The sequence below is a fragment of the Calypte anna genome, chromosome 1, assembly GCF_003957555.1.
Source record: "Calypte anna isolate BGI_N300 chromosome 1, bCalAnn1_v1.p, whole genome shotgun sequence".
Classification (NCBI taxonomy): domain Eukaryota; kingdom Metazoa; phylum Chordata; class Aves; order Apodiformes; family Trochilidae; genus Calypte; species Calypte anna.
The window spans coordinates 1,528,438-1,555,095 of NC_044244.1; the positions used below are offsets into that span (position 1 = coordinate 1,528,438).

At 45.8% G+C, this 26,658-nt stretch overlaps 1 protein-coding gene across 2 annotated transcripts in view; it reads right to left on the bottom strand.

Moving 5' to 3' along the window:
- Positions 1–26,658, bottom strand: part of EXOC4 (exocyst complex component 4) — a 445,477-nt gene that overhangs the window by 78,312 nt on the left and 340,507 nt on the right. For both annotated transcript variants that reach the window (XM_030457542.1, XM_030457550.1), the window contains 2 exons: positions 22,668–22,804; positions 10,198–10,353 (listed from right to left, as the gene is read on the bottom strand). In XM_030457542.1, coding sequence (XP_030313402.1) covers positions 10,198–10,353; positions 22,668–22,804 — 293 coding nt within the window. The remainder of the gene's footprint in view (positions 1–10,197; positions 10,354–22,667; positions 22,805–26,658) is intronic.

The window sequence follows — 26,658 nt, forward strand, 5'->3', positions numbered from 1 at the left end:
TCTTCCCACAGAAGATGCCATTTCATTTCTTCCAAAGATTCAGCACCTGAAGGTGTTTTAAAAATTCAGCACATGAGGACACTTCTCGGCAGCGCATCGCAGCCCTGATGAAAAGCTGCTGCCAAGGAGCCTCGACGGATAGAAATTCACCCTTGCCAAGCAAAGAGGCTTTAAAGGACTGAAAAATCCAGCCCATCCTAAAAACGACCCAGATTCCAGGTTCACTGGGGATTTGCAAAACCTCCACAACAATTTCTGCATCCTTAAGAGGGGACGGGAGTGATCGGCGCTTCCCAGCAGCTCCCAAAATCTCTGCTGAGAGGTCACAGCACTGTCAAAAAGCAGCCACCACTAATTGACAGTTTTGAAGCTGCCACATCACACGCCATCTCCTCACTTCAAATTTATTTGAATATTCTGGTCTTGTTAAATTTCTTTCAGACAATTCATCACAGCAGACGAGGAAGAGCCTCGGAGTACGTTGTGTGGCTTTAACGATGGGATTTAGCAACCTGGGATCTTGTTAAAGCTGGAGCTGTTATTAAATCTTTGGGGAGAAGCTGGATCTTTGTGGTTTTCACTTGGCATTTCCCCTCTCCATCCCTGCTATCCAGTTTAGGGGTGCACACATTAACCCCACACACCAAAAAAAGGGAAAAAAAAAGGACATTGGCAGAGAAAAAGTGGGCATGGCTGCATTGATTTCACCAGAGAATTCAATTAGAGAGCTGGGCCGATTCCAACGGGATGAGGTTCAACAAGGCCAAGTGCCGGGTCCTGCACTTTGGCCACAACAACCCCATGCAGCGCTACAGGCTGGGGACAGAGTGGCTGGAGAGCAGCCAGGCAGAAAGGGACCTGGGAGTCTGCATCAACAAGAAACTGAACATGAGCCAGCAGTGTGCCCAGGTGGCCAAGAAGGCCAATGGCATCCTGGCCTGTATCAAAAACAGCGTCACCAGCAGGTCCAGGGAAGGGATTCTGCCCCTGTACTCAGCTCTGGTGAGGCCACACCTCGAGTACTGTGTCCAGTTCTGGGCCCCTCAGTTTAAGAAGGATGTAGAGGTCCTGGAACAGGTCCAAAGGAGGGCAACCAGGCTGGTGAAGGGACTCGAGCACAGGCCCTATGAGGAGAGGCTGAGAGAGCTGGGACTGTTCAGCCTGAAGAAGAGGAGGCTCAGGGGAGACCTCATTGCTGTCTACAACTACCTGAAAGGAGGCTGTAGCGAGGTGGGAACTGGACTCTTTCCACAGACGACCTTCAACAAGACAAGAGGACACAGTCTTAAGTTGTGCCAGGGGAGGTTTAGGTTAGATATTAGAAAGAATTTCTTCACGGAGAGGGTGATCAGGCTATGGAATGGACTGCCCGGTGAGGTGGTGGATTCTCCGTCCCTGGAGACATTTAAAAAAAGACTGGATGTGGCACTCAGTGCCATGGTCTAGCAACTGCTGCGGTGGGTCAAGGGTTGGACTAGATGATCTCTGAGGTCCCTTCCAACCCGGCTAATTCTATGATTCTATGATTCAATTTGTAGGATTAATCACAGAATCATACTTGGGTTGGGTTGGAAGGGACCTTAAAGATCATTCAGATCCAACCCAACCCCCTTGCACTTCCACTAGACCAGGCAGCACAAGGCTTCATCCAACCTGGCCTTCACCACTTCCAAGGATGGGGCATGGATAATCTCCCTAGGCAACCTATTCCAGTGTCTCACTACCCTCATGGTGAAGAATTTTTTCCTAATATCTAACCTAAATCTCCTCTCTTTCAGTTTAAAACCATCATCCCTTGTGCTATCATTACCCTCTCTGGTGAAAGAAGCTGAAGCTGCAAAATTCTTCCTGGATTCAGGTCAGGAATATTTGCAAAACCCCAAATCCAGCTCACATTGTCCAAAACTTTTTTGTTTTCTCAGGACAAACTAAAGGCAGAAGGAAACTTCTTGGATATGAGGATGCCCTGTGAAGATCTAGATGCTCCCTCAGTTTCACATCTCTCAGATAAGACTCCCAAAAGCAAGAGGATTTAGTATCAGTTGTGCTCATGATGAAGCCCATTTTCCCTTAGGACCCACAAAAAATGATCTAGAAACCTCTTTTATAGAAAGGCACAGACTGACATCAAATGGGAACAACTCATAGCTATGGCATGCTCAGATTCACAGTCCCAGTGGAAGGGAAAAAAAGTCTACAGGCTGCTGCCAATCTTCCCAAATTACCCTTTAAAATGACTGTGAGTATAATGAATAGAGCCTGAGAAACTGGAGAGGGGGATCCTTAATTCTTGAGAGAGAAAGAAACAAGGAAAGATAAGTAAAAAAAACAAACCTGTGAATGAGAGCTGAGAGGTAAAGAAAGAGTAAAGCCAGGCAAAAAGCTCCAAACCTGTGAATAAGAGCTGAGAGGTAAAGAAAGAGTAAAGCCTTCCATAAAACACCAAGGCTTAAAAAACAAAACAAGAAAAAACCAAGACAGCAAAAGAGAATAAAAATAATGGAAAGACAAGGGAAAAGAGGATGGAAATGGAAAGAGACAAGGGAAAGGAGGAAAAGGGTGGACAAGGGAAAAGGGAAAGGTGGAAAAAGGGAAGACCAAGCTGCCCCAAGGTAGGATCTGAACTCCATGTTCCTGCCATCCCAGCTCTGCCTTTGCACCAAGAGAAGGATTTGATGATCTGATGCCAACAGCCCCAGCTCATCCCAAATTCTGCTTTCTGGCCTTGCCCAAAGTGTTTATTTACACAATGGGATGTTTGCAGCACGTTCAGCATTTTGGAAATTGTTGAAGTTATTCAAAAAGTGACCAGGCCTTGGAGCTTGGTACCAACCTCCTGAGTCTATTGACCTCAAGCACCCTCACAGGACCATTCCTGACTCACTGAGCATCAGCAGCTCTGCATCTTCCTCCAGGCTGAGAGAGTTGGGGGTGTTGAGGCTGGAGAAGAGAAGGCTGCAATGGGAAGACCTTAGAGCACCTTCCAGTGCCTGAAGGGGCTCCAGGAAAGCTGGGGAGGGACTTGGGACAAGGGTCTGGAGGGATGGGACCCTCCGAGAGGGAAGGGTTTCCAGCTGCAAGAGGGGAGATGGAGAGGAGATCTTGAGCAGGCAGGGAGGGAGGGAGGGAGGGAGGGAGGGAGAAATTCTCTGGGGTGAGGGTGCTGAGCTTTAGAACCAGGTTGCCCAGGAAAAGAGTCTCTGCCCCATCCCTGGCAGTGTTCAAAGCCAGGTTGGATGGGGCTTGGAGCAATCTGGGAGGGAGGTGTCCCTGCCCATGGCAGGGGGGTTGGAATGAGCTGAGCTTTCAGTTCTCTTCCAAGCCAACCCATTCCAGGATTCTATTTCTTGGGGAGGGAGGGAGAAATTCTTTGGGGTGAGGGTGCTGAGCCTCTGGTTGCCCAGGTTGCCCCCAGAAGCTGTGGCTGCCCCATCCCTGGAGGTGTTTGAGCTCAGGTTGGATGGGGCTTGGAGCACCCTGGGCTGGTGGGAGGTGTCCCTGCCCATGGCAGGGGGATCAGAACCAGATTATCTTTAAGGTCCCTTCCAACCCAAACCATTCTGTGGTTCTACAAATTTCTGCTGTAACTTGTTCAGGGCCAGATCAGGAACATTTTTTACATTGCTTTTCTTCATCCAAGGCAAACCTGGAAAAGCTGCATCTTTGGGTATCATCCCCAAAGTCTCTGTTTCAGTACTGAACTTCAGGGTAACCTTTATAAAGCAATAAGGGCAGCAGATTTTACACTCACCCCACTGCCAAATCTCCTTCAGAGCTTTCAAAAAAGTATTATACCAGCAGAGGCCTGGATTTTTATTTTTTTTTTCCTTTCTCCCTTTGCCAAGTTCTGAGCTACTATAATATGCTCAATCAGGTCCCTGTGTCTGGCCAACCCCACCAGAATATTAATGGAGAGATTCTGCTGCTGCCTTACTCTGCCTTTTGACATCAATTCACAGAAGAGATGGTGTCAGGTTAAGACAACAAAATCAATCACTGTCAACACAGCTATGCGTGAGGGCTTTTAATTTTGATTTTGCAAAGCCATCATCTTTGGATCCTTCTTTTGAATTAAGCAAATGAGTTACAGGAAACCTGGGGAGAGGGAAAGGGAAGGAAAGTGTGCAGTGAAATCTCTTCTGGTCACCGTACAGAACCTGGTGGTGAATTTTCAGGGTAAATAGAATTTAGCAGCTTTCATGAAGGGATGATGCTGAGGCAGTTCAAGCACTGCTGCCAGCCTTGTTTTATGTCCCAAAAGAACATGTTTCCATGGCTCATCAAGCTTAAACCTTCCTTTAGGAGAAGGGTTTAGGTCTGTCCTTGCTTGTTGAGGAGTGGGGTTGGAGATCATGGGTGGTTATGAATATTAGGGGATGGAAGGGACTTTTGGAGATCCCCCCTGCCCCAGCAGGATCCCCCAGGGCAGCCCACACAGGAACACAGCCAGGGGGGTTTGGAAAGGCTCCAGAGAAGGAGACTCCACAACCTCTCTGGGCAGCCTGGGCCAGGGCTCCCTCAGCCTCACCCTCAACAACTTTCTCCTCATGCTGAGCTGCAACTTCCTCTCTTCTCCCTTCAACCCATTCTTCCTTGGCCTCTCTCTGGCCACCCCCAAAAAGAGATTGGCCCCTTCCTCTTGCCCCCCACCCCTCAGCTACTGATGGACATTCAGCACATCCCCTCTCAGCCTTCTCTTCTCCAGCCCCAGGCCTCTCACTCCTTCTTCCCAGCACAGATGCTCAAGTCCCTTCCTCACCCTCCCACCTCTCCCTTGGACTCTCTCCAGTAGATCCCAGTCTCTCCTCAACTGGGGAGCCCCAAACTGGAGCCAGGATTCCAGCTCTGGTCTCCCCAGGGCAGAGCCCACAGCTTGAAAGCTGCCCTGGGAAGTTGACACAATGAGCAACAAGTATTGGTTTGCTTGCAACAAACCCACCCAAAAAGAATTGTGCTTCCCAATCCTCCTGAGCTACCTGGGGTTTTTTACCCTGCAGTGAATAAAATGAAATTTCTTTCCACCTGCAAACATCACCTGTCAGCTTTGTCAGTCCCAGAATCCCAGAATGTTTGGGGTGGGAAGGGAGCTCTGGAGATGCCCCAGTGCAACCCCCCTGCCCCAGCAGGATCCCCCAGGGCAGCCCACACAGGAACACAGCCAGGGGGGTTTGGAAAGGCTCCAGAGAAGGAGACTCCACAACCTCTCTGGGCAGCCTGGGCCAGGGCTCCCTCAGCCTCACCCTCAACAACTTTCTCCTCATGCTGAGCTGGAACTCCCTCTCTTCTCCCTTCAACCCATTCTTCCTTGATCAAGGTTTGAAGTATCTCAGATGCTTCAAGTGAGGATGAAATGAGCTCTCCCAAGTCTCCCATCATACCCTAAGAACCAAGGTACCCCCTGAACATCTCTCACCCTGCAGTGCTCAGGCAGTGATGGCTGAAGCAGAATCATTCCCCATTCATCACCAGAGAAAAAGCAACAGCAGCAATGAAATCATATTTCCTTTGTAGCAGGAAAAAAAAGCTGAAAAATGCCTGCTTAAATTGAAGGAAGATGAGAAAGAACTGGACAAGCAATTAATTTTATTTTGAAGCTTTCAAGAGAGGTCTATTCAACCATGCAGATTCTTGAGGAAGTTTATAAGCCATGTCGCTTGCCATCAATGGCTAAAATTGGCCCAAATCAATTATCATCCTTTAAATTAATGCTACAGGAGCATTCACAAGGCACTCTGAGGAGCTGAGGCTTAATACACAGTGCTCTGTGCAAAAAGATAGTGAGAAAAGATCTTTATCCTAATGCCTGGGCTAAAAAAAAAGGAGCTTTTCCCAGTAGATTGACCTAGCAGATTTTCCATTCTAACACTTCTGCTACAGAATACCTCAAATAATGGAGAATAAAAGGATAAAATTGGCATAAAATGCATATTGGGATCCAAATGTTGGCACTTTAGCATCAAACTGAGCTTGGCCAGCAGATTAAGCCTGGCCAGAAATTCACACTTCTGGGTTATGCTCAACCAGCAGCACCCAACATTGCATCCATGGGTGCTCTGGTGTTCCATGCTGATAGTTCAGAAACCAGAGAAAGAACCAGAAGGGCATCCCAGAACCTTTCTGTGTCAAGAAACAAAGGTTAATTGCAAAGGCAAAGGTAGGAATTAACCATTAAATCAAAGAATGGTCATAACTAGAAAGGACCTTCAAGATCACCAAGTCCAACCATGAGTCCTACACCACCTTAACCACTAAATCATCCCCCAAAGCCCCACATCTACTAGTTTTCTGAATACCCCCAGGGATGGCAACTCCACCACCTCCCTGGGCAACCTCTTCCAACGCTTCACCACTCTTTCAGTGAAGAAATTTGTCCTGATATCCAATCTGAACCTCCCCTGGGACAACTTGAACCCATTCATTGCCTCTTGTCACATCATCAGTCACAAGGGAGAAGAGGCCAACACCCCCTCACTACAACCTCCTTTAAAGTGGTTGTAGAGAGAAATAAGGGAGAGAATAAGAGAGAAATGATCCCTCAGCATCCTCTTCTCCAGGATGAACAACACCAGCTCCTTCAGACTCTCTTCCTAAGATCTTGTCCTGGTTTGGGCCAGGATAAAGGGGATTTTCTGCCTTGTGCTTTTGCTTTCAGCTCAGTCTCTTGTCAGGAGCTGCACTTGCTGAAATTCACAGCAAGTTTCTCAGGCAGTGTCTGCTGCTGGGACTGATCCCACTCCATGGTTAGAGTTACTGCTGGAGAATGGGCTGCAGAGCCAAGGACACTGCTCAGCTCTGAGCAACATTTGGCCCTCCAAAAGGAAAAAAGGAGTCAAGAGGTCACACCTGAAACCCTCCTGTGGGGAGGAACAGACAAGAGAAATGACCAGAATTGACCAAACAGAGGATTCCATCCCATACACCGCATCCTCAGGAGAAATTGGAGGGATCACCAGGCTCAGACTCCTTCCTGCTTCCCCTTCTTCCCCTCTCCCTCTTTGCTTCAGCATCCTGGGAGGATTCCATCCCTTCCTCTGCCTCTGCTCCTGATCCATCCCAGCCTGAATCTGTGTGTTCCTGCCTCCAGCTCCCAACTGCTCCTGACCCCAGGATTCCAGCCTGGACTTTCCCAGGGCTGCCCTGCAGCCTCAGTGGGGATGGGAGAGTTCTTGGGGGCAAGGGGGGAGGAACCTGGGATCAATTTTCCTGTAGATTTGTATAGATTTAGTCATTTTTCCTATTTCTCATTCCTGTTCCATTAAAGCTGTGTAGTTTAGTTCCCAGTTCTCTCTCCTTTCTTTATCAGGGAGGGAAGGGGGATTAATAGACAGCATTTGGCATTCAGTTTAACTGCTGGGGCAGTGTTAAACCCTGACAGACCTGTTCTCCAACCCCTCATCACCAGTTGCCCTTCTCTGCACCGTCCCCAGCACCTCCATCTCCTTCCCATCCTGTGGCCCCCAAAACTTCACACAGTACTCCCCAAAACTTAGTATAGGGATAAGATCATCTCCCTGCCCCTGCTGGTCACATCCTTCATGATACAAGCCAAGATGCTGGTGGCCAAGCCAAGATGCTGGTGGCCTTCTTGGCCACCTGGACAGACTGTTAGCTCATGTTCAGCCACCTCTCAACCAGCACCCCCAGATCCTTCTCTTCTTGGCAGATCTCCCAAGGCTGTGGTGCTGCTGGGGTGTTTTGTGGCTGAAATACAGGATGTTTGGCCATGCTGAAACTCCTTGGTTCATGGATCAAGCCTGTCCAGATCCCTTTGCAGAGCTTCCCAACCCCCAGGCACTTGGAAAGCTCCAGCCAGCTTAGTGACATCTGCAAACTTACTAAAAAAAAACCCAACAACCCAGGGGCTGCACAAAGACCCCAAGAGCTCAACCCTTCCACCATCACTGAAACTATAAAAAGAAAAAAAAAAACCAATAAACCCAACACTTGCAAAGCTGATTATCCCCACTGCATCCTGAGCAAACATTTCTGGGACCAGCCACATTTTATCCTCTCCCTTTTTCTTCTCTTTAGGCTGCATCATTTTGAGGTTATTGTGCTTGCACTCTGGGAACAAGTAAAATGACAAATCTGGGTAAATTTGACTTGCAATTTTCAACAGCTTCACTTCCTCCTATGGTTCTTGAGCCAAATGCCAATCAAGGAAGTGATGAATAGTGATGGGAATGTGCAGACAAGCTTTTGGACTTGTTGGAATGACAAAGAGGAGCTGCGTTTTTTCAGGATGCACCCACAATTCAGAGACCAAGCCATTGACAGTGCACAGGGAAAGGCAATCTGGCTCCTGACAGGCTTTGAGTTGCCTGAAAATGGGAGAAACAATCTGGTTTGGACACAGTAAGTTCCCTTTGAAAGAATTCCCTCTGCAAGGAAGTTTTTCAATAGTTTCCAAAATGTGGAAAAAAAGGTTGGCTACTGAGGAAGAGTTTAGGAATGTAGTTTAGGAATATAAATGTCATGTAAAAATGAAATTAGAGGGATGAAGGCACAGTTCTTGCTACTTCTGTTAAGGATAACAAAAAGTCCTTCTACAGATACATCAATAGGAAAAGAAGGGGCAAGGAAAACTTCCATTTTTTGTTGGACATGGGGGTAAACATAGTGAGTTACCAAAATACCATCATTTTTCATTTGATCCTCCTGGGATGGGGAGATCAGAGAAGCAGCACCAGGTCATGGCTCCAGTGGAGGACAACTTTGGTGACACCACCAGTTTTGGCCATTCCTGACCAGTACAACCAGTTGGTCCCTGCATTAGGTCTCAGACTGCTGTTCTCTTCATTGTGTGGGTGATCAGAGTAGAATCATCCACCAGGACATGGATCTACCTGGATGAAAAATAACCCTTTATTTCCCTCCCCACTCCCAGATAGTTTCCTGACTGGGTTCACATGCATGATTCTTCAAAAAGCCCCATCTGAGCAAGAGAATGAACAGAAATGATCAAAATGGGCAGGAAAGCAGCAAACAGACTTTCCACTGAGGCTTCTAATTGAACCATGGCTTCCAGCCAAACCCAGAGAGTTGGGCAGGGAAAAGAATAATGAACAAGGTGTAGAGGCTTTGTAGGAACAAGTTCAGGTACAGGGTGGGGACTGAGCTGCTGGAGAGCAGCAAAGGGGAAAGGACCTAGGGGTGCTGATGGATGGAAGGGTGACCATGAGCCAAAAATGTGTCTTGTTGGCCAAGAAGGCCAATGGCATCTGGGGAGTATTGGAAGGGGGGTGGTTAGGAGGTTGAGAGAGGTTTTCCTGCCTCTCTGCTGTTCCCTGGTCACATCTGGAATGTTGTGTCCAGTTCTGGGCTCCTCAGTTTCAGAAGGACAGGGAAGTGCTTGGAAGAGTCCAGCACAGAGCCACCAAGGTGATGGAGGGAGTGGAACATCCTTTCCAGGAAAAGCTGAAGGAGCTGGGGGTCTGAAGCTTGGAAAAGGAGAATTAGAGGCAACCTCATTAATGTTCATAAATACATAAAGGGACAGAGCCAGGAGGAGGTGCCAGGCTCTTCCCACTGATGTCCAATGATAAAATAAGAGGCATTGGATAAAAACTTGAGCAGAGGTTCCATATAAACACAAAGAGAAATTTTTTTACTGTGAGGGTGACAGAGCCTTGGCCCAGGCTGCCCAGGGAGGTTTTGGAGTCTCCTTCTCTGGAAATATTAAAAAAAAAAACAAACCCTGGACATGTTCCTGTGTGACCTCCTGTAGGTGACCCTGCTCTGGCAGGGAGGGATTGGACTCCATGATCTTTGGAGGTCCCTCCCAACCCCCAACTTTCTGTGATTTCTCCTGTCCTTGTTGTACATGAGAAGCTCTGCTTTCTCCTATCTCTTGAAGGATAAAACCTTCAGGATGGTTTATCCACCAATCACCATATAAGTGATAAACAAAGCCCCCAAACACCCCCCAGCCAGGTCATTTTCTTCATGATTTCTCGATACCATCAACAAAACCAAATCCAGGCAACACACAAAACATTCTCCATGGCTTGAAAATCACACCACATAACAGCCCATGGGCTCAAGTTTCCTTTTCCATGAGGAAAGACCACAGCTCAACCTCTTCTCACATCTGAGGACCCAACAGCCACACAAACACTGTCATTAATTTTTATTTCCATCACGTTTTACTACTGTTGCTCCTCTCCTTGAAACCCTCAACTTTTAAAGATATTTTACCTTATAAAATCTTCTTCCTCCTCCCTTTTGGGTCTCAGTTGCTTGGGTTGTGCCATGTTGCTCCAGTTGGGCAGAGATTTTAGGAGTCTGGTAATGTCATCATCTTTAGCCCAGGATGCACTGATCACCAACTTTTCATCTGACTGCACAATGCTCCTGTGGGGAAAAGCAGCAGCAATCACATTACTCTGAAACAAATTGTCTTTTTTCACACCCTTTTGCCCCTTTTTATTACAGTCCCTATCATATACAAAGGTGCATTAAGGAAAAAAAAAAGAAACTAAAGAAATTAATTAAAAAAAAAAAAGACATTAAAGAAGATCTGGTGTGGAGGGCACAGCACCACAGGTGGACAGAATACAAAGTTCTCTCAATCTCAAAACTGTGATAGAGCCCTTCAAGTCCAAGAAAGACTCTATTCTGGATCTTATTCTTGACCCATATCTTAATCTTGAGCTATGTTGCTGTTCATTAAAATCCCTATAACATACAAAGATGAATTAAGGAAAGGGGCCAAAAAGAAACTAAAGAAGATCTGGTGTGGAGGGCACAGCACCACAGGTGGACAGAATACAAAGTTCTCTCAAACTTAAAACTTCCATGGAGTCCATCAAGTCCAAGAAGGACTCTATTCTGGATCTTACTCTTGACCCATATCTTAATCTTGAGCTATGTTGCTGTTCATTAAAATCCCTATCACATACAAAGATGCCTTAAGGAAGGGGGGAAAAAAGACATTAAAGAAGATCTGGTGTGGAGGGCACAGCACCACAGGTGGACAGAATACAAAGTTTTCTCAATCTCAAAACTGTGATAGAGCCCTTCAAGTCCAAGAAAGACTCTATTCTGGATCTTATTCTTGACCCATATCTTAATCTTGAGCTATGTTGCTTTTCATTAAAATCCCTATAACACACATAGATGAGTTAAGGAAGGGGGGCAAAAAGAAATTAAAGAAGATCTGGTGTGGAGGGCACAGCACCACAGGTGGACAGAATACAAAGTTCTCTCAAACTCAAAACTTTGATAGAGTCCCTCAAGTCCAAAAGGACTCTATTCTGGATCTTATTCTTGACCCATATCTTAATCTTGAGCTATGTTGCTGTTCATTAAAATCCCTATCACATACAAAGATGAGTTAAGGAAGGGGGGCAAAAAGAAGTTAAAGAAGATCTGGTGTGGAGGGCACAGCACCACAGGTGGACAGGATACAAAGTTCTCTCAAACTTAAAACTTCCATGGAGTCCATCAAGTCCAAGAAGGACTCTATTCTGGATCTTATTCTTGACCCATATCTTAATCTTGAGCTATGTTGCTGTTCATTAAAATCCCTATAACATACAAAGGTGCCTTAAGGAAGGGGGGCAAAAAGAAATTAAAGAAGATCTGGTGTGGAGGGCACAGCACCACAGGTGGACAGGATACAAAGTTCTCTCAAACTTAAAACTTCCATGGAGTCCATCAAGTCCAAGAAGGACTCTATTCTGGATCTTATTCTTGACCCATATCTTAATCTTGAGCCATGTTGCTTTTCATTAAAATCCCTATAACATACAAAGATGAGTTAAGGAAGGGGGGCAAAAAGAAATTAAAGAAGATCTGGTGTGGAGGGCACAGCAACACGGGTGGACAGAATACAAAGTTCTCTCAAACTTAAAACTTCCATGGAGTCCATCAAGTCCAAGAAGGACTCTATTCTGGATCTTACTCTTGACCCATATCTTAATCTTGAGCTATGTTGCTGTTCATTAAAATCCCTATCACATACAAAGATGCCTTAAGGAAAGGGGCCAAAAAGAAACTAAAGAAGATCTGGTGTGGAGGGCACAGCACCACAGGTGGACAGAATACAAAGTTCTCTCAAACTTAAAACTTCCATGGAGTCCATCAAGTCCAAGAAGGACTCTATTCTGGATCTTATTCTTGACCCATATCTTAATCTTGAGCTATGTTGCTGTTCATTAAAATCCCTATCACATACAAAGATGAATTAAGGAAAGGGGCCAAAAAGAAACTAAAGATCTGGTGTGGAGGGCACAGCAACACGGGTGGACAGGATGCAAAGTTCTCTCAATCTCAAAACTGTGATAGAGCCCTTCAAGTCCAAAAGGACTCTATTCTGGATCTTATTCTTGACCCATATCTTAATCTTGAGCTAAACTGCTTTTCATTAAAATCCCTATAACATACAAAGGTGCCTTAAGGAAGGGGGGCAAAAAGAAATTAAAGCAAGATTTGGTGTGGAGGGCACAGCAACACGGGTGGACAGGATACAAAGTTCTCTCAGTCTCAAAACTGTGATAGAGTCCTTCAAGTCCAAGAAGGACTTTATTCTTGATCTTATTCCTGACCCATATCTTAATCTTGACCTATATTGCTTTTCATTAAAATCCCTATAACATACAAAGAAGAATTAAGGAAGGGGGGCAAAAAGAAATTAAAGAAGATCTGGTGTGGAGGGCACGGCAACACGGGTGGACAGAATACAAAATTTTCTCAATCTCAAAACTGTGATAGAGTCCTTCAAGTCCAAGAAGGACTCTATTCTGGATCTTATTCTTGACCCATATCTTAATCTTGAGCTATGTTGCTGTTCATTAAAATCCCTATCACATACAAAGATGAGTTAAGGAAGGGGGGCAAAAAGAAGTTAAAGAAGATCTGGTGTGGAGGGCACAGCACCACAGGTGGACAGAATACAAAGTTCTCTCAATCTCAAAACTTTGACAGAGTCCTTCAAGTCCAAAAGGACTCTATTCTTAATCTTATTCTTGACCCATATCTTAATCTTGAGCTATGTTGCTGTTCATTAAAATCCCTATAACACACATAGATGAGTTAAGGAAGGGGGGCAAAAAGAAATTAAAGAAGATCTGGTGTGGAGGGCACAGCACCACAGGTGGACAGAATACAAAGTTCTCTCAAACTCAAGACTTTGATAAGATATTCTTGATCTTATTCCTGACTCATATCTTAAATCTTGAGCTATATTGCTTTCTATCTGCAAGGAGGTTGTAGGGGGGTGGGTGCTGGGCTCTTGCTCTCAAGTGAACAATGATAGAACCAGAGGAAATGGCCTGAAGTTGCACCAGGAGATGTTTAGACTTAATATTAGGAAGAATTTCTTTACTGAGAGAGTAGCCAGGTGTTGGAATGGGATGCCCAGGGAGGTGATGGAGTCACCATCCCTGGAGGTATTTAAAAACCATGGAGATGAGGCACTTCAGGGCATGCTCTGGTGGTGCCAGAGCTATTGATATTTATATTTTATTGGGGAGAGGAGATGCTGACAGTTGGATCTTAAAAGCCTTTTCCAACTGGGACAATTCTGTGATTCTATGGAAGGGAAAAAGAGCCATTTTCTCTCTCTCATCATTCAACTTGTGACCATCTAGACAACCAGAGGAGGTCACTCTCTGAGCAGAGAGAGAAATAAGGCTGTTTCTCCATGGATCATTTGTTCTCTTCCATCTTAATCGAGCTCACCCCTCACTGCTGATTTTTGTGTTGTGACTGCAACATGGACACCTGCCCAGGAAGACCTGGGAGGAAGCCACCAGTACATCACACACCAACTGGGGACCAGCTCTGAAGCAATGAAGGGAAATAAAAGGACCAGGATTTTCTCTCCACTCCTCCAAAATACCAAATAATAGAGATTTCAGCTGCATCCTACATGTGTGTGTGAAATCGAATCAAAGATCCCAACATACCCCAATTATGGAGACTTTCCCTGTTTAATATTTTTGGCAGTGGAATTAAGCTGAAGCCCTCCCTGGCAGCTGAAGGATGCAAATGGGATGCTGTATTTGGAGGAATTAATTAGCTGCCTATTTTTTTTGTGTTGGGCTTGCTTGCTCATCAACAACCATCAGAATACCCCCTGTCAATGTTTGCTACTTTCCTGGTGACTAAAGAAAGTCCTCTCCCACTCTTGGGTTCAGCAAGGATCTGGGAGATGTTTTTCAGTCTCTTGGAAAAAGAAAACAAGAGTTAGGGATGCTGGTGTTCCCTTCTAGATCCTACCCCAGATTTCCTTCTCTGGGGAGCAACTGGAAGGGTCTCCTTCTAGGAGGTCTTTGCATGGTGACCAACTGGACTGCTCCTTCAGCCCAAAAAGAAGCAGACAGAACCTGTCCACATGAACAAAGCAAAAACATGGCAGTGACCTCTCCAATGGGCTTGTAGGATTTTTTCCTGCCCTCTGTAATGGAGACATGGGACCTACTGAACACCCAGCACAGTGTGAGATGAGAAAGGAAGCATCTGAAAAGACAAGGTCTCAGAGGTCCTGTTCCTATGGAGAGGCTTAGCTGGTGATTTAAAACAGAATAAAGATCTCCTTTATGTGCTAAGAGACTGATCACCTTCTACTCTGCAAAAATACTGTGCAAAACTCCAGGCTGCAGCATTTCCCCTCAAAGACAGAATCACAGAATCATTCTGCTTGGAAAAGACCTTGAAGATCCTTGAGTCCAACTCTACCAAGTCCAGGGCTTAACCATGTCCTTCAGCACCACATCTCCACAGCTTTTAAACACCTCTAGGGATGGGGATTCAACCACCTTGTGCCAGTGTCTGATAACCCTTTCAGTGAAAAAATTCCTTCTAATATCCTGAGGCACCTCTTGTCCCATCGTTTGTTCTGTCAGAGAAGAGACTGAACCCCCTTGTTCCAACCTCCTTTCAGGGTGTTGTAGTGAGTGAAAATGTTCTCCAGACTGAACATTCCCAGGTCCCTCAGCTTTTCCTCATAAGATTTGTTCTCCAGACCCTTCCTCAGCTCTGTTGCCCCTCTCTGAATTCACTCGAGCCCCCCCCCACCCCTTGCTCAGAAGGCTGCAAGACACCTAGAAATAAAGCACATTCCCTGTGGCCTACAATGCAAGGGGCTGAAGAGGTGGAAATGCCTCCTAGATCTTTTTCTGTCCCTGTCTCCCAGCAGAAACACCTTTTCCCAACATGAACAGAACCACTGTGCATGGAAAAGTTGCAGAACTTCAACGCTGGATCAGTCAGCCCAGAAGTGGAGTTGTTGGGTGCTGCAATATGGACCTATTTGTACTGGGTCAACCAATGGGACTTTCTGGAGCCATTTATTTAGCTGAATACTTTGGGAACCTAAGCCAGGATGTTGCATGGGGCAAAGAGTTGCTCAGAGCTGTCATTACCATTCAGCTGGGGAGTTGGGGAAGGGTCACAGAAAGACCAAAATAAAGACCCTGCACATTTCTAAAGGGGTTACGTGGGTTCAGTGGCCTTATATAATTTCCTGAAAGGTATGTTTGGGTCAATAAATAGAAATTAAAGTAACAACACACTGAATATCTGTGTTCTGAAGAGAAAAACAGTGAAAAAGGCTTTGAGGTAGAAGCCAATGCTGATTTACTTTGAAACAGAGCAGATTCTTGTTGGAGCAACCTATCTCTCCTTCCCTCTACCACCAAGAAAACCTCTGCTCAGTAAGTACACCTGATTTCTGAAAATTAATTTGTCACATGTGCTTACATATCAGTTTTCCTTCTCTTTAAATTTTATGTTCAATCTGCCACAGGCAAAAGAATGAATTTTGTTTCCAGCCACAGAAGAGCTTGGTGTCAAAATTGCAATGTGGTCTTCTGCTGCTGTTAGGAATTTGGGGGGAAAAAAGAAAAAAAAAAGTCACTTCTTTCCACTCTGGTGAAAACTGAGGTGGAAAAACAGTGCTCCACCAGAATCTGTGACATCTGAGATGGAAAAACTGAATTTGATGGTATCTGGCCATTTATCTGCCAAAGCAAGACAACTGTTCCATGGAATATATCAGCCAGGGCTTTGTCCTCTTCAGATTTAAGTGACTAAAGTAATATTCCCCTTCCCTGGGGAGACTTTTTCACAGTCTCTTGGACAAAAATAAAATCCTCATGTTTTATTTTAATCACTTTCATCCCATTGCTCCCCATTCTGTCCCTTTACAACACCCTCAGCTCTCACCACTGTCACCATTTACTCCTTTATCATTGCCCTTCAGATGTCCACAAATGGGAGGCATCTTTGGGAAATCTTCTGATGGATTTATTTAGAGGCCAGAACTTCCTCTCTGATCCATGATCCTCATGAGCTGCTTTTTGGAGAGAGGAAGCTGCAATAGCAAGTTAAAAACTCAGCTTGGTGTCCTCACTATTTTTAGGGTCAGTGTCTCCTAAAAGCTTAACCCTCATGATTCCTGCTTTTCTCATGGGTCCATGTGTAGAGAGACATTGTCAACCAGGTGCCTTGAGTTGCCAAAGAGTGGGTGTGAGTCCACCTGTGCCTGATTAATACAGGCCCCTATTGGGCATGAGCAGGACCAGGGGGCCAATAAAGGTGGGACACACACCCACAGAAGGCACCCAAGCTCACTCTGGTGTGAGGTGTGGAGAGGTCAGCAGCTTGTTGAGCTCCAGGAGCAAGAAAGGCTCCTCCCGCTACATTTGGTGGAGAATGCAGGCAGCATACAGATGTCTAAAGAAGCAGCAGTGTGAGGAGCTGGCAACAGGAACATTCTCCCTGATTTGAAAAAGTGCCTGGGCTAACACTCTCCCTGAAAGGTATGACCAGCAAGCTCTTTGGATTGGAAACCCCTGAACAGAGGGAAGCCAAGATAAGGATTCTCTCTTTGGAAACCCCTGAGCAGAGGGAAGGAAGCCAGGAGGATGGAATCCCATGGTATGGAATCCCACGGAGGAACCAGAAACGCATGAGGAACCCCTGAGCAAAGTGAAGCCAAGATAAGAATTCTCTCTTTGGAAGCCCCTGAGCAGAGGGAAGCCAAGAGAAGAGCAGATACAGGAGGGAGAAGAACAAAAAGTGCCTGGGCTGGGAAAGGTAGAGACTTTGTGACATTGAACGGTTGCCTGAGAAGCTAGGGTTAAATCCCGTAAGTTATAAGTGTATTTTTGTGTAAAAACCCTGTAAAAATCCTGTATGTCTGCCTCTCGGCACCCCATTGATGCTCTTAGTTGAGTGTCCCGTGGGGCCCGAAGAAAAATCCTGTATGTTGAGAAGCTAGGGTTAAGTGTATTTTTGTGTAAATCCCGGAAGTTATAAGTGTATTTTTTGTGTATAAGTGTAAATGTTTGTAAAAATCGTGTTCAGTTTTAAGAAAAAAAAAAAGGGGGGAAATATAGAGAGACATTGTCAACCAGGTGCCTTGAGTTGCCAAAGAGTGGGTGTGAGTCCACCTGTGCCTGATTAGGACAGGCCCCTATTGGGCATGAGCAAGACCAGGGGGCCAATAAAGGTGGGACACACACCCACAGAGGAGAGCTCAGCTCACTCTGGTGTGAGGCATGGAGAGGCCAGCAGCTCGTCGAGCCTCTGGAGCAAGAAAGGCTCTTCCCACTACACTTCTACCCTGGAAGCGCTGTGTGGTGGCTGGAGTCCTGGAAGAGACCAGCAGCTCGTCGAGCTTCAGGAGCAAGAATGGCTCCTCCCGCTACATCCATGAGCCATAGGAGCCCTAAGCCAAACTTTCCCCTGGAATCAATAGGGAGCTTCAAATTAACTGATGCTGGGATGTTGCCACCACTCCATGGAATTCTGTCCTCACCCCTTCCTGTGACTGCAACACCTCCTAGTTTTTATTTGCATTATTATTTTTATTTTTATTTTATTTACTCCAAACACACCCTTGTAGAGGAAGATGCTCAATAAGGTGGAACATTCCCTGATCTCTGTTAAGCCTCCCAGCTTTCCCCATCAATTAAAAACTCCTTTTCCTCCTAGCAATTCAACCAGTTTCCAACCTCTGGAACTTCTTATCAATGTCAATCTCACCTGGGGCCTGGAATAAATGATCCCCAGACAGGATGACATGTTTTAGTACAGCTCACAACATTTCCTTTCAAACACCCATCCCCCTTCCCCCTCCTCCCCAACTCCTCTGTAATTATTCCTGCTGCTGTAACAGGGTTACAATTCCAGTGCCATAATCAACTAATTAATTCACAGCTCAATGGCCAAGGCAAATGCCATCTGTTTGCACCCAAGTGCAAGGAGGTGTAAGACTTACACAGGGAGTGGCCTGTGAGTAAGGAGGGTTCATCCCTCCACAGCTCAGGGACTTTTAACCAGAAAACATCTGCTGGTGGCCACGGTCCCAGATTTGCACCACTGGGACCCCGAGCTGGGAGGAAGAGTGATGGGGAATATCCCTGGACACAGCTGGGGGGCCATGGATTTACATTAGGAAAACACCTGGGGGGGCCACAGGGGCTAATTTGAGTTGGTTGCTTTCTGCCAAATGTGTTTTTTGAATAATTTTTGTTTTTTCTCTTCCCAGAGCCCTTGAACAGACTGCCCAGGGCAGTGGTGGATTCTCCCTCCCTGAAGGGATTTCAAAGACATGAAGAGGTTGTGCTGAGAGACCTGGTTTAGTGGTGGCCTTGGCAGTGATGGGTTGGATTGTTGGGACTTGATGATCTTAAAGGTCTTTTCTAACCATTCCATGATTCTAGGAGTTTAAAAGCAGTGGGTTCTGTACCTAACAGCCTGAAGGATACAGACTCCTTCTCAAAAACTACTGAAAAGACAACTTAAATCCCAAAAGTTTAATGCAAGAAGAAACTGATGTCAATAAGAAGCAGTAACCTGAGGGCCAAGAGCATTTCTTGGGGACTCAAGAAATCCTGTTTGATTGCAGACAATGGATTGGCTGAATTCACCTTCTTCTCATTTCTTTATCAATAAAAACAGGGGCTCAGTTTTATTTTATCTGGTTAAAAAGCAGGATCTGTGGGTTCCTCTTAACCCCCTCCATCTTTCAGAGAGTTTTAGGCCTAGTTTGACCCCACCTAATTTTAAAGATTCAGCTGAGATAGTTCAGCCAGGTTGGTGACCCACAAGCTGCCTTTGCTTGGACAGAGCCAGGCACCTCCAAAGAGTTCACCCATATTCTAATGAAGGTGAATCACTCCTGGAACTGTCTATCTTTGGGGTTTTTTTAGACTAAAAAGAGTCATTTGGGTGAATGGTGCCTTTACTCAGACTCTTACTCAACACACAAGAGGTTGGCTGCTCAAGGGATGAAGGTTGATGAGAAGGGGGTGGACACACTGGATGGAGCTTCAAGTTGGAGAAGAAGATAAGAATGTGCAACTTCAAGGTGAACATAACCATACATGGGGCCAACTTTTGTAGAAAGACATAGAAAAAAAATAAAGTTTAGTGCTCAAGACAGCAAACATTGTCTGAGAAAGGTGTTGGAAAGAGAGTAAAAAGTAAGACTCATGTTAAGGGTAGCTACCTCCTAATGGTCAGGTTTATCCCTGTCCCTGGGATTCCTTCTTTGGGCTTTTGGCATTTTCCAAAGCCTTGTACAAATGGTTTAACCACAGTGACAACTCATGAGTAGGGCTGCACTCACAGGAATTTGCTGAAGAAGTAGCAAGAAATTGGCTGGACAGGACTGAAGAAAACCACTGCCAACACAGCAGGTTTGGTGGCTCTAGCTCCCATATTTCTTTTTATTTTAATCCCCAACAGATTAGCCAGAAATCATAAATGACATTTATTTATAGTTTGCATCAAACTGAAATTGTGCTTCTTACAAACACCAAAGTTGCAGAAGACACCACAGCTGCATCAGGCTGAATATTCCAAAAATCATCACCAATTTAAACAAGAAAACCCACATTTTGGACCCAGATAAATGTCTAATCCATATCCAACCCTATAAGGGTTTGGTTTGGGTTGATTTATTGTTTGATTTTTTGGTTGGTTTTTTTTTTTTGCATTCACTAGAAAATAGGAGCCAAATGGAAACCAAACAACTCAGCTGTGGATTTCTTAGCCCTCATGTCCTGATGCCTCCCAATAAAAACCTTGCTCTGAGGAGCCTGTGTTTGAATATATCCCATCCATGCCTGCTTGTGTTCCTCCTCAAAAAACAAGTGCACGTGGGGAAGGAGTGAATTCCATGTGCAAACCTTACACAAACCATCTCTCTGGATTCTCAGCTTCTTGTTATCTCAACATCCTCAAGAGCAGCCACACAGCTCCAGGGAGTTTATTTTGATTTAAAGCAGCTAAAAAAATGCTCCTGCCCTCCACTAACTTTATCTATTTGTCTCAAACCCCCCAAGGAAAAAAAAAAACCAAAAAAACAACCAGGGCAAGGCTGCACAAAGCTGTATGGAGTTGGGATCCCTGAAGAGGGCATGATATCCCCACAGATGGCACCCAGGAAAGCCAAGGAGCTGCTGTATCCCTCTGCATCATCTGCAATGGATATAGATTTCTATTTCAGTCAGTCATTTGCTAAGCAGCAAAACTTGAATGTTTCCTGTTTTTCCTCCTGCTGCAATCAGGATATTGCCAAAATTGGGGCTGTCCTAATTACCCCTCAGCAGGTGTCAAATCCAGGAATGGTATCAGGAAAGGAAGGGAGGAAGGAAGGACCTTTAAGTTCAAGCCAAAGAAATTACAGCTATTGTCTGGCTCCAGTCAGGGATGGTTCATGTAAAATCTCAGCATTTTGGACAACAGGCACATGAGCAGCTACCAATTAACACGGGTGCTCAGACAAAGTATAGCCCATGCATGCACTCATGGCTATTGTTGATATTATTATTAATAATAATAATAATTAATAATATTATATATAATAATAATATATAAAATACATATTATTAATTAATAATAAAAATAATGGAGCCCATCCACAGGCCCCCACCAGATGAAGCTCCTCCTGAATGAGATCAGGCAATAGGAAATAATGCTCTTGGTCAGAAACCACAAGGGGTGGTTTTCCAGCTTCCCCTGCTCTCACCAGCCTCAATTACCCATTAAAGGAGATTATCTAGAGCAGCTATTCAATCCTACATGGCATCTTTAGTGTCTTTTAAGGCAGGGATTTATCCCCACGTGTTGCCTGGAGACACATTCCTGGGTCATTTTAGAGATGGGCAACTGGGATGTTCTTAGCAATGCTCACCCAGGAAATCAGAAAATCACAGGTTCAGAGAATGGCTTGGGTGGGAAGGGACCTTAGAGATCATTTAGTTCCAAGCTCCTGCATAGGCAGGGACATCTCTTACTAGACCAGGGTGCTCCAAGCCCCATCCAACCTGACCTGAGACACTTCCAGGGATGGGACATCAACAACCTCCATAAGTAACCCATTCCAGTACCTTACTACCCTCATGCTGAAGATTTTTTTCCTAATATCTAACCTAAATCACCCCTTTTTCTGATTAAAACCATTACCCCTTGTCCTGTCACTACCCTCTCTGGTGAAAAGTCCCTCCCCAGCTTTCCTGTAGGACCCCTTCAGGTACTGGAAGTTGCTCCAAGGTCTCCCTGGAGTCTTCTCCAAGCTGAACAACACCAACTCTCTCCGCCTGTCTTCATAGCAGAAGTGATATAGCCATTTGATCATCTTGGCAGCCCTTCTCTCGACCCTTTTCAACAATCTTTCCTGTGCTGGGGACTCCAAAGCTGTACCCAGTATTCCAGGTTTGATCACCAGTACCCTGTGGGATCACACTGCATTCAGCTTCCACACCACAGTTGGGAAAGGAGGTGTCCTGGTTTGGGCCAGGAGAAAGGGGATTTTCTGTCTTGGACTTTTGCTTTCAGCTCAGTCTCTTGTCAGGAGCTGCACTTGCTGAAATTCACAGCAAGTTTCTCAGGCAGTGTCTGCTGCTGGGACTGATCCCACTCCATGGTTAGAGTTACTGCTGGAGAATGGGCTGCAGAGCCAAGGACACTGCTCAGCTCTGAGCAACATTTGGCCCTCCAAAAGGAGAAAAGGAGTCAAGAGGTCCCACCTGAAACCCTCCTGTGGGGAGGAACAGACAAGAGAAATGACCAGAATTGACCAAACAGAGGATTCCATCCCATCCACCTCATCCTCAGGAGAAATTGGAGGGATCCCCAGGCTCAAAGCCCTTCCTGCTTCCCCTTCTTCCCCTCTCCCTCTTTGCTTCAGCATCCTGGGAGGATTCCATCCCTTCCTCTGCCTCTGCTCCTGATCCATCCCAGCTTGAATCTGTGTGTTCCTGCCTCCAGCTCCCAACTGCTCCTGACCCCAGGATTCCAGCCTGGACTTTCCCAGGGCTGCCCTGCAGCCTCAGTGGGGATGGGAGGGTTCTTGGGGGAACCTGGGATCAATTTTCCTGTAGATTTGTATAGATTGAGTCATTTTTCCTATTTCTCATTCCTGTTCCATTAAAGCTGTGTAGTTTAGTTCCCAACCCATCAGTCTCTCTCCCTTATTCTCTCTCCTTTCTTTATCAGGGAGTGGAGACAGCATTTGGCATTCAGTTTAATTCCTAGGGCAGTGTTAAACCCTGACACAAGCCTCTTCATCTGACACAAGCATCTTCCCCACCTATAGAGAAACATTGTCAGCCATCCCTGCAGAGATGGTTTCCAGAAGTAACTCATGGCAAAACAACCAATTCCAAACAATATTTCCAGCACATACCCACTTCCAAACCTCTCTGTACCTGTAGGCAAGGGTGCAGGTGTCCTTGTACTCCTGGAGTTTCACACACACCATGTTGAGGAATTGATCTGAATAGGCACTCAAGTCATGCATCAGGTTCATCAGGTCTTGAACAGTCTTCTCCACAATTACAGTGCTCTGGAAAAAAAAAAAAAAAAAGAAAAGCTGATATATAAATAGCAGGTCAGCATGCACCTTAATTTCAGCCTTCTCAAATTTTTGCTCATTAGAGTCACAGGTGCAGCCCTACAGCTGATGCTGCTCAAGGCTGAGCAGATGTTGGAGCATTCCACCCAGGGAGGTAAAGCAGAATGAATGAGGAAAAAAAAAAAAGAAATGAAGAAGGGTGGTGTCAAAGGTTTGAATATCAAATCTGAAATCAAATTTGAATCTGAAAATCTGAAAGTTGGGATTCCTGAGCCACTTGCTGAGGGCTAGCAGAGTTCACCAGGTCTTTTCATCACTAGGTGGAAACCTTAAAATGAAAATATGGGATTTGCAGAGGAAGCTTGACCTTGAAAACCCTGAGTGCTTCAGCCTGATCAGTAACTCTGGCTTCACCCATTGCCAGTATCCTATATTAGAGTATTATATATACTCTATTAGAGTATATATACTATATTAGAGTATCCTAATAAGCAGGGATTTCACCCGTCACTTCAAGTCATACAAGCTGCACATGTAGGGCACAAGCTTCCTGCTGGTGACTGAGATTTAAGAGTTCAGGTTTAATCCTTTTGTTACCCCAAGCCCTTCATTAACACCATAAAAACAACAGGGTAAACCTCCAAACCAAAAATGTTGCTCCCCATCCTATAGGTGAGCATGTTTGGAGGAGGAGGAGGCACCATGTATTTGATCACATCTCAGATTTTATGTAGAATTTTGGATTCCTGAGGCACCGGCTGGAGGGCTGGGCCCAGAGAGTGGTGCTGAATGGGGCTGATCCAGTTGGCAGCCGCTCACCAGTGGTGTCCCCCAGGGATCAGTGTTGGGCCCGGTTCTGTTCAATATCTTCATTGATGATTTAGATGAGGGGATTGAGTCCATCATCAGCAAATTCACAGATGACACCAAGCTGGGGGGAGTGTGGATCAGCTGGAAGGCAGGAGGGCTCTGCAGAGGGACCTGGACAGACTGGAGAGTTGGGCTGATTCCAACGGGATGAGGTTCAACATTCCAAGGGCCGGGTCCTGCACTTTGGCCACAACAACCCCATGGGGAGCTCCAGGCTGGGCACAGAGTGGCAGAAAGGGACCTGGGAGTCTGGATTGCCAGGAAGCTGAACAGGAGCCAGCAGTGTGCCCAGGTGGCCAAGAAGGCCAATGGCATCCTGGGCTGGCTCAGGAACAGCGTGGCCAGCAGGTCCAGGGAAGGGATTCTGCCCCTGTGCTCAGCTCTGGGGAGGCCACAGCTTGAGTCCTGTCTCCAGTTCTGGGCCCCTCAGCCCCTCAGGAAGGAGCTTGAGGTGCTGGAGCAGGTCCAAAGGAGGCAACTGGGCTGGTGAAGGGACTGGAGCACAGATCCTCTGAGGAGAGGCTGAGGGAGCTGGGGGTGTTGAGGCTGGAGAAGAGGAGGCTCAGGGGAGACCTCATCACTCTCTGCAACTCCCTGAAAGGAGGTTGGAGCCAGGGGGGGGTTGGGCTCTTTTCCCAGGCAACTCTCAGCAAGACAAGAGGGCAGGGTCTCAAGTTGTGCCAGGGGAGGTTTAGGTTGGAGATTCGAAAGAATTTCTTTCTGGAGAGGGTGATCAGGCATTGGAATGGGCTGCCCAGGGAAGTAGTGGATTCTCCGTGTCTGGAGATATTTCAAAAGAGCCTGGATGTGGCACTGAGTGCCATGGGCTGGGAACTGCAGTGGGAGTGGATCAAGAGTTGGACTTGATGATCTCTGAGGTCCCTTCCAACCCAGCCCATTCTATGATTCTATGACTTGGCACTCTTTGTATTTAGACCATTGCCTGCTGTATTTAATTTGGTGGCTACAAACCAGGCAGAAGGAAGGTTACCAAAATCCCAGGTTGACACAAATTAATATTAGGCTCAGCTCAGTGAAAGGTTACTCCTCAGCTATGCACCAAGGCAAAAAAAAAAAAAAAAAAAAAGAAGATGGAAGCATTTGGGAGCCTTGATTTGTATGAGAAATTCTGGATTCAGAGTGGGGGAACCCCAGAGACCTCGAGAGAGCTGCACCAAGGGCTGAATTTATCCCTTTCTCTGTGTTAATCAGGATGTGAAGAGGAGTCAGTGACTCAGGTTTTTTGCAGAGCAAAAAGCTCATCAACCCCTAAATCATCACCTTGGCTGCATCCCCACAAACCCAACTTGTGCCTTGCTATTGATTTCCAGATGAAAGGGTGGCATTATCACCCTGATCCATAATCCTGCTCCTCCACAGCCACCTTGTGAGTGACAGGAATTGTTTCTGCTCCACTACCTGTCCTTGATTTGGGAAGAGAAAACCAAAAAAATCTGCAAACCAGTGCACACAACTTCTTGGTGTGTCCACTTAGGAGGTGGGGGCTTCAATGAAGGCTCCATCACCACCTCCTTGGCTCACAACTCCACATGGATGGAAACCTTCTCCTTGTATCTTATTAAACTTGTTCTTCAGCAAATCCCAGGATCTGCCTGACTTTTCCTATTGGAATTAGCAACAATTTGGGGTTATTTTGTCCAAAGGAAAACACAGCCTGGCATAGCTGCCTCTCAGATTTTCCTCTTTACTTTGCTCCTCCTGTTATTACAAGGAGCTGTGGTTTAAGAAGTATTTAATCCCACCCTGATGAGCATGGAGAAGAAAAGCCAACCCTAAAGGACTTGCAACCCAAAGACATCAGAGGCAGACAGAGCAGACAAAGGCTGCAGCAGCCATGGATACTGTTTTCCTACTGATGGGAAACAGCATCCAGCTCCAAACTGGGAGCACAGATCCTTACCTGCAGGATCTGGATGTTTTCCAGGCTCTTTGCTATCCCTGCTCAGCTGCTGGTGGGGAGAAGAATCACCCCAAATGGCAGTAAAATAGGAGTGAGCTGGCACTTTTCCCCAATAAAATCAAAAGCAGGTTGGGCTGATAAATTTCCCCAAATTATCTTCTAATTTGGGATAATTATATCCATGAGATGCATCAGGATAAAGGTAGGGAACAATCCCAGTTTTGTCCAGAGGAGGCCACAAAGATAATACAAGAAGTTAGGCTCAGAGTTGGGGTTGTTCAGTCTGGAGAAGCCCTAAAGAGACCTTAGGATAATTTTCCAGTACTTCCAGGGGCTACAGGAAAGCTGGGGAGGGATTGGGACAAAGCCATGGAGTGATGGGATGAGGGGTGATGGCTTTAAGGTGCAAGATGGGAAATTTCAATGAGACATTAGGAAGAAATCCTTTCCTGGGAGGGTGGTGAGGATCTGTCCTTCCAGGCATCCCTGTGGGATAGAAAACTTCCTGGCTTGGATGTACAACCACGTGAAGAGGATTCACACCCTTTTGTATTTCTTTCTGTAACTCAACATTTGAACAAATAACTTAAAAATCCAAGGACTGCATTAAAAGCAAAGTTATCACTGGTTTTAGGCAGTTTCTCCCCCTTTATCCTCTCTACAACTTTAAAATCCCAGCCAAGCTCCTGCCAATATCTTGATTTTAGAACAAGATCTTTTGATGGAAAGGAAATACAAAGCTACTTGCATGATTTCAAAAAAAAAAGATAGAAAGAAAGAAAGAAAAAAAGGTGATTACCATATGAAAGATGACAGTCCCGCAGAAATAATAGCTATTTTTCTGTAATATTTTAACCTTCTCCAAAGCAATCCTGAACACATCTGCATATGTCTCTGGGGACACCATACATCTATTAGGATGCATCAGGTGGAGATGTAAAGAGATGGATTCATTAGCTGGACCCAGGATCTTCTGAAACTCTGGGCCAGAAAATGAAAGGCAGAGCACATCTTATCAGAGACTTCCAATCCAGTTGCCTCTAACCCATCTGGA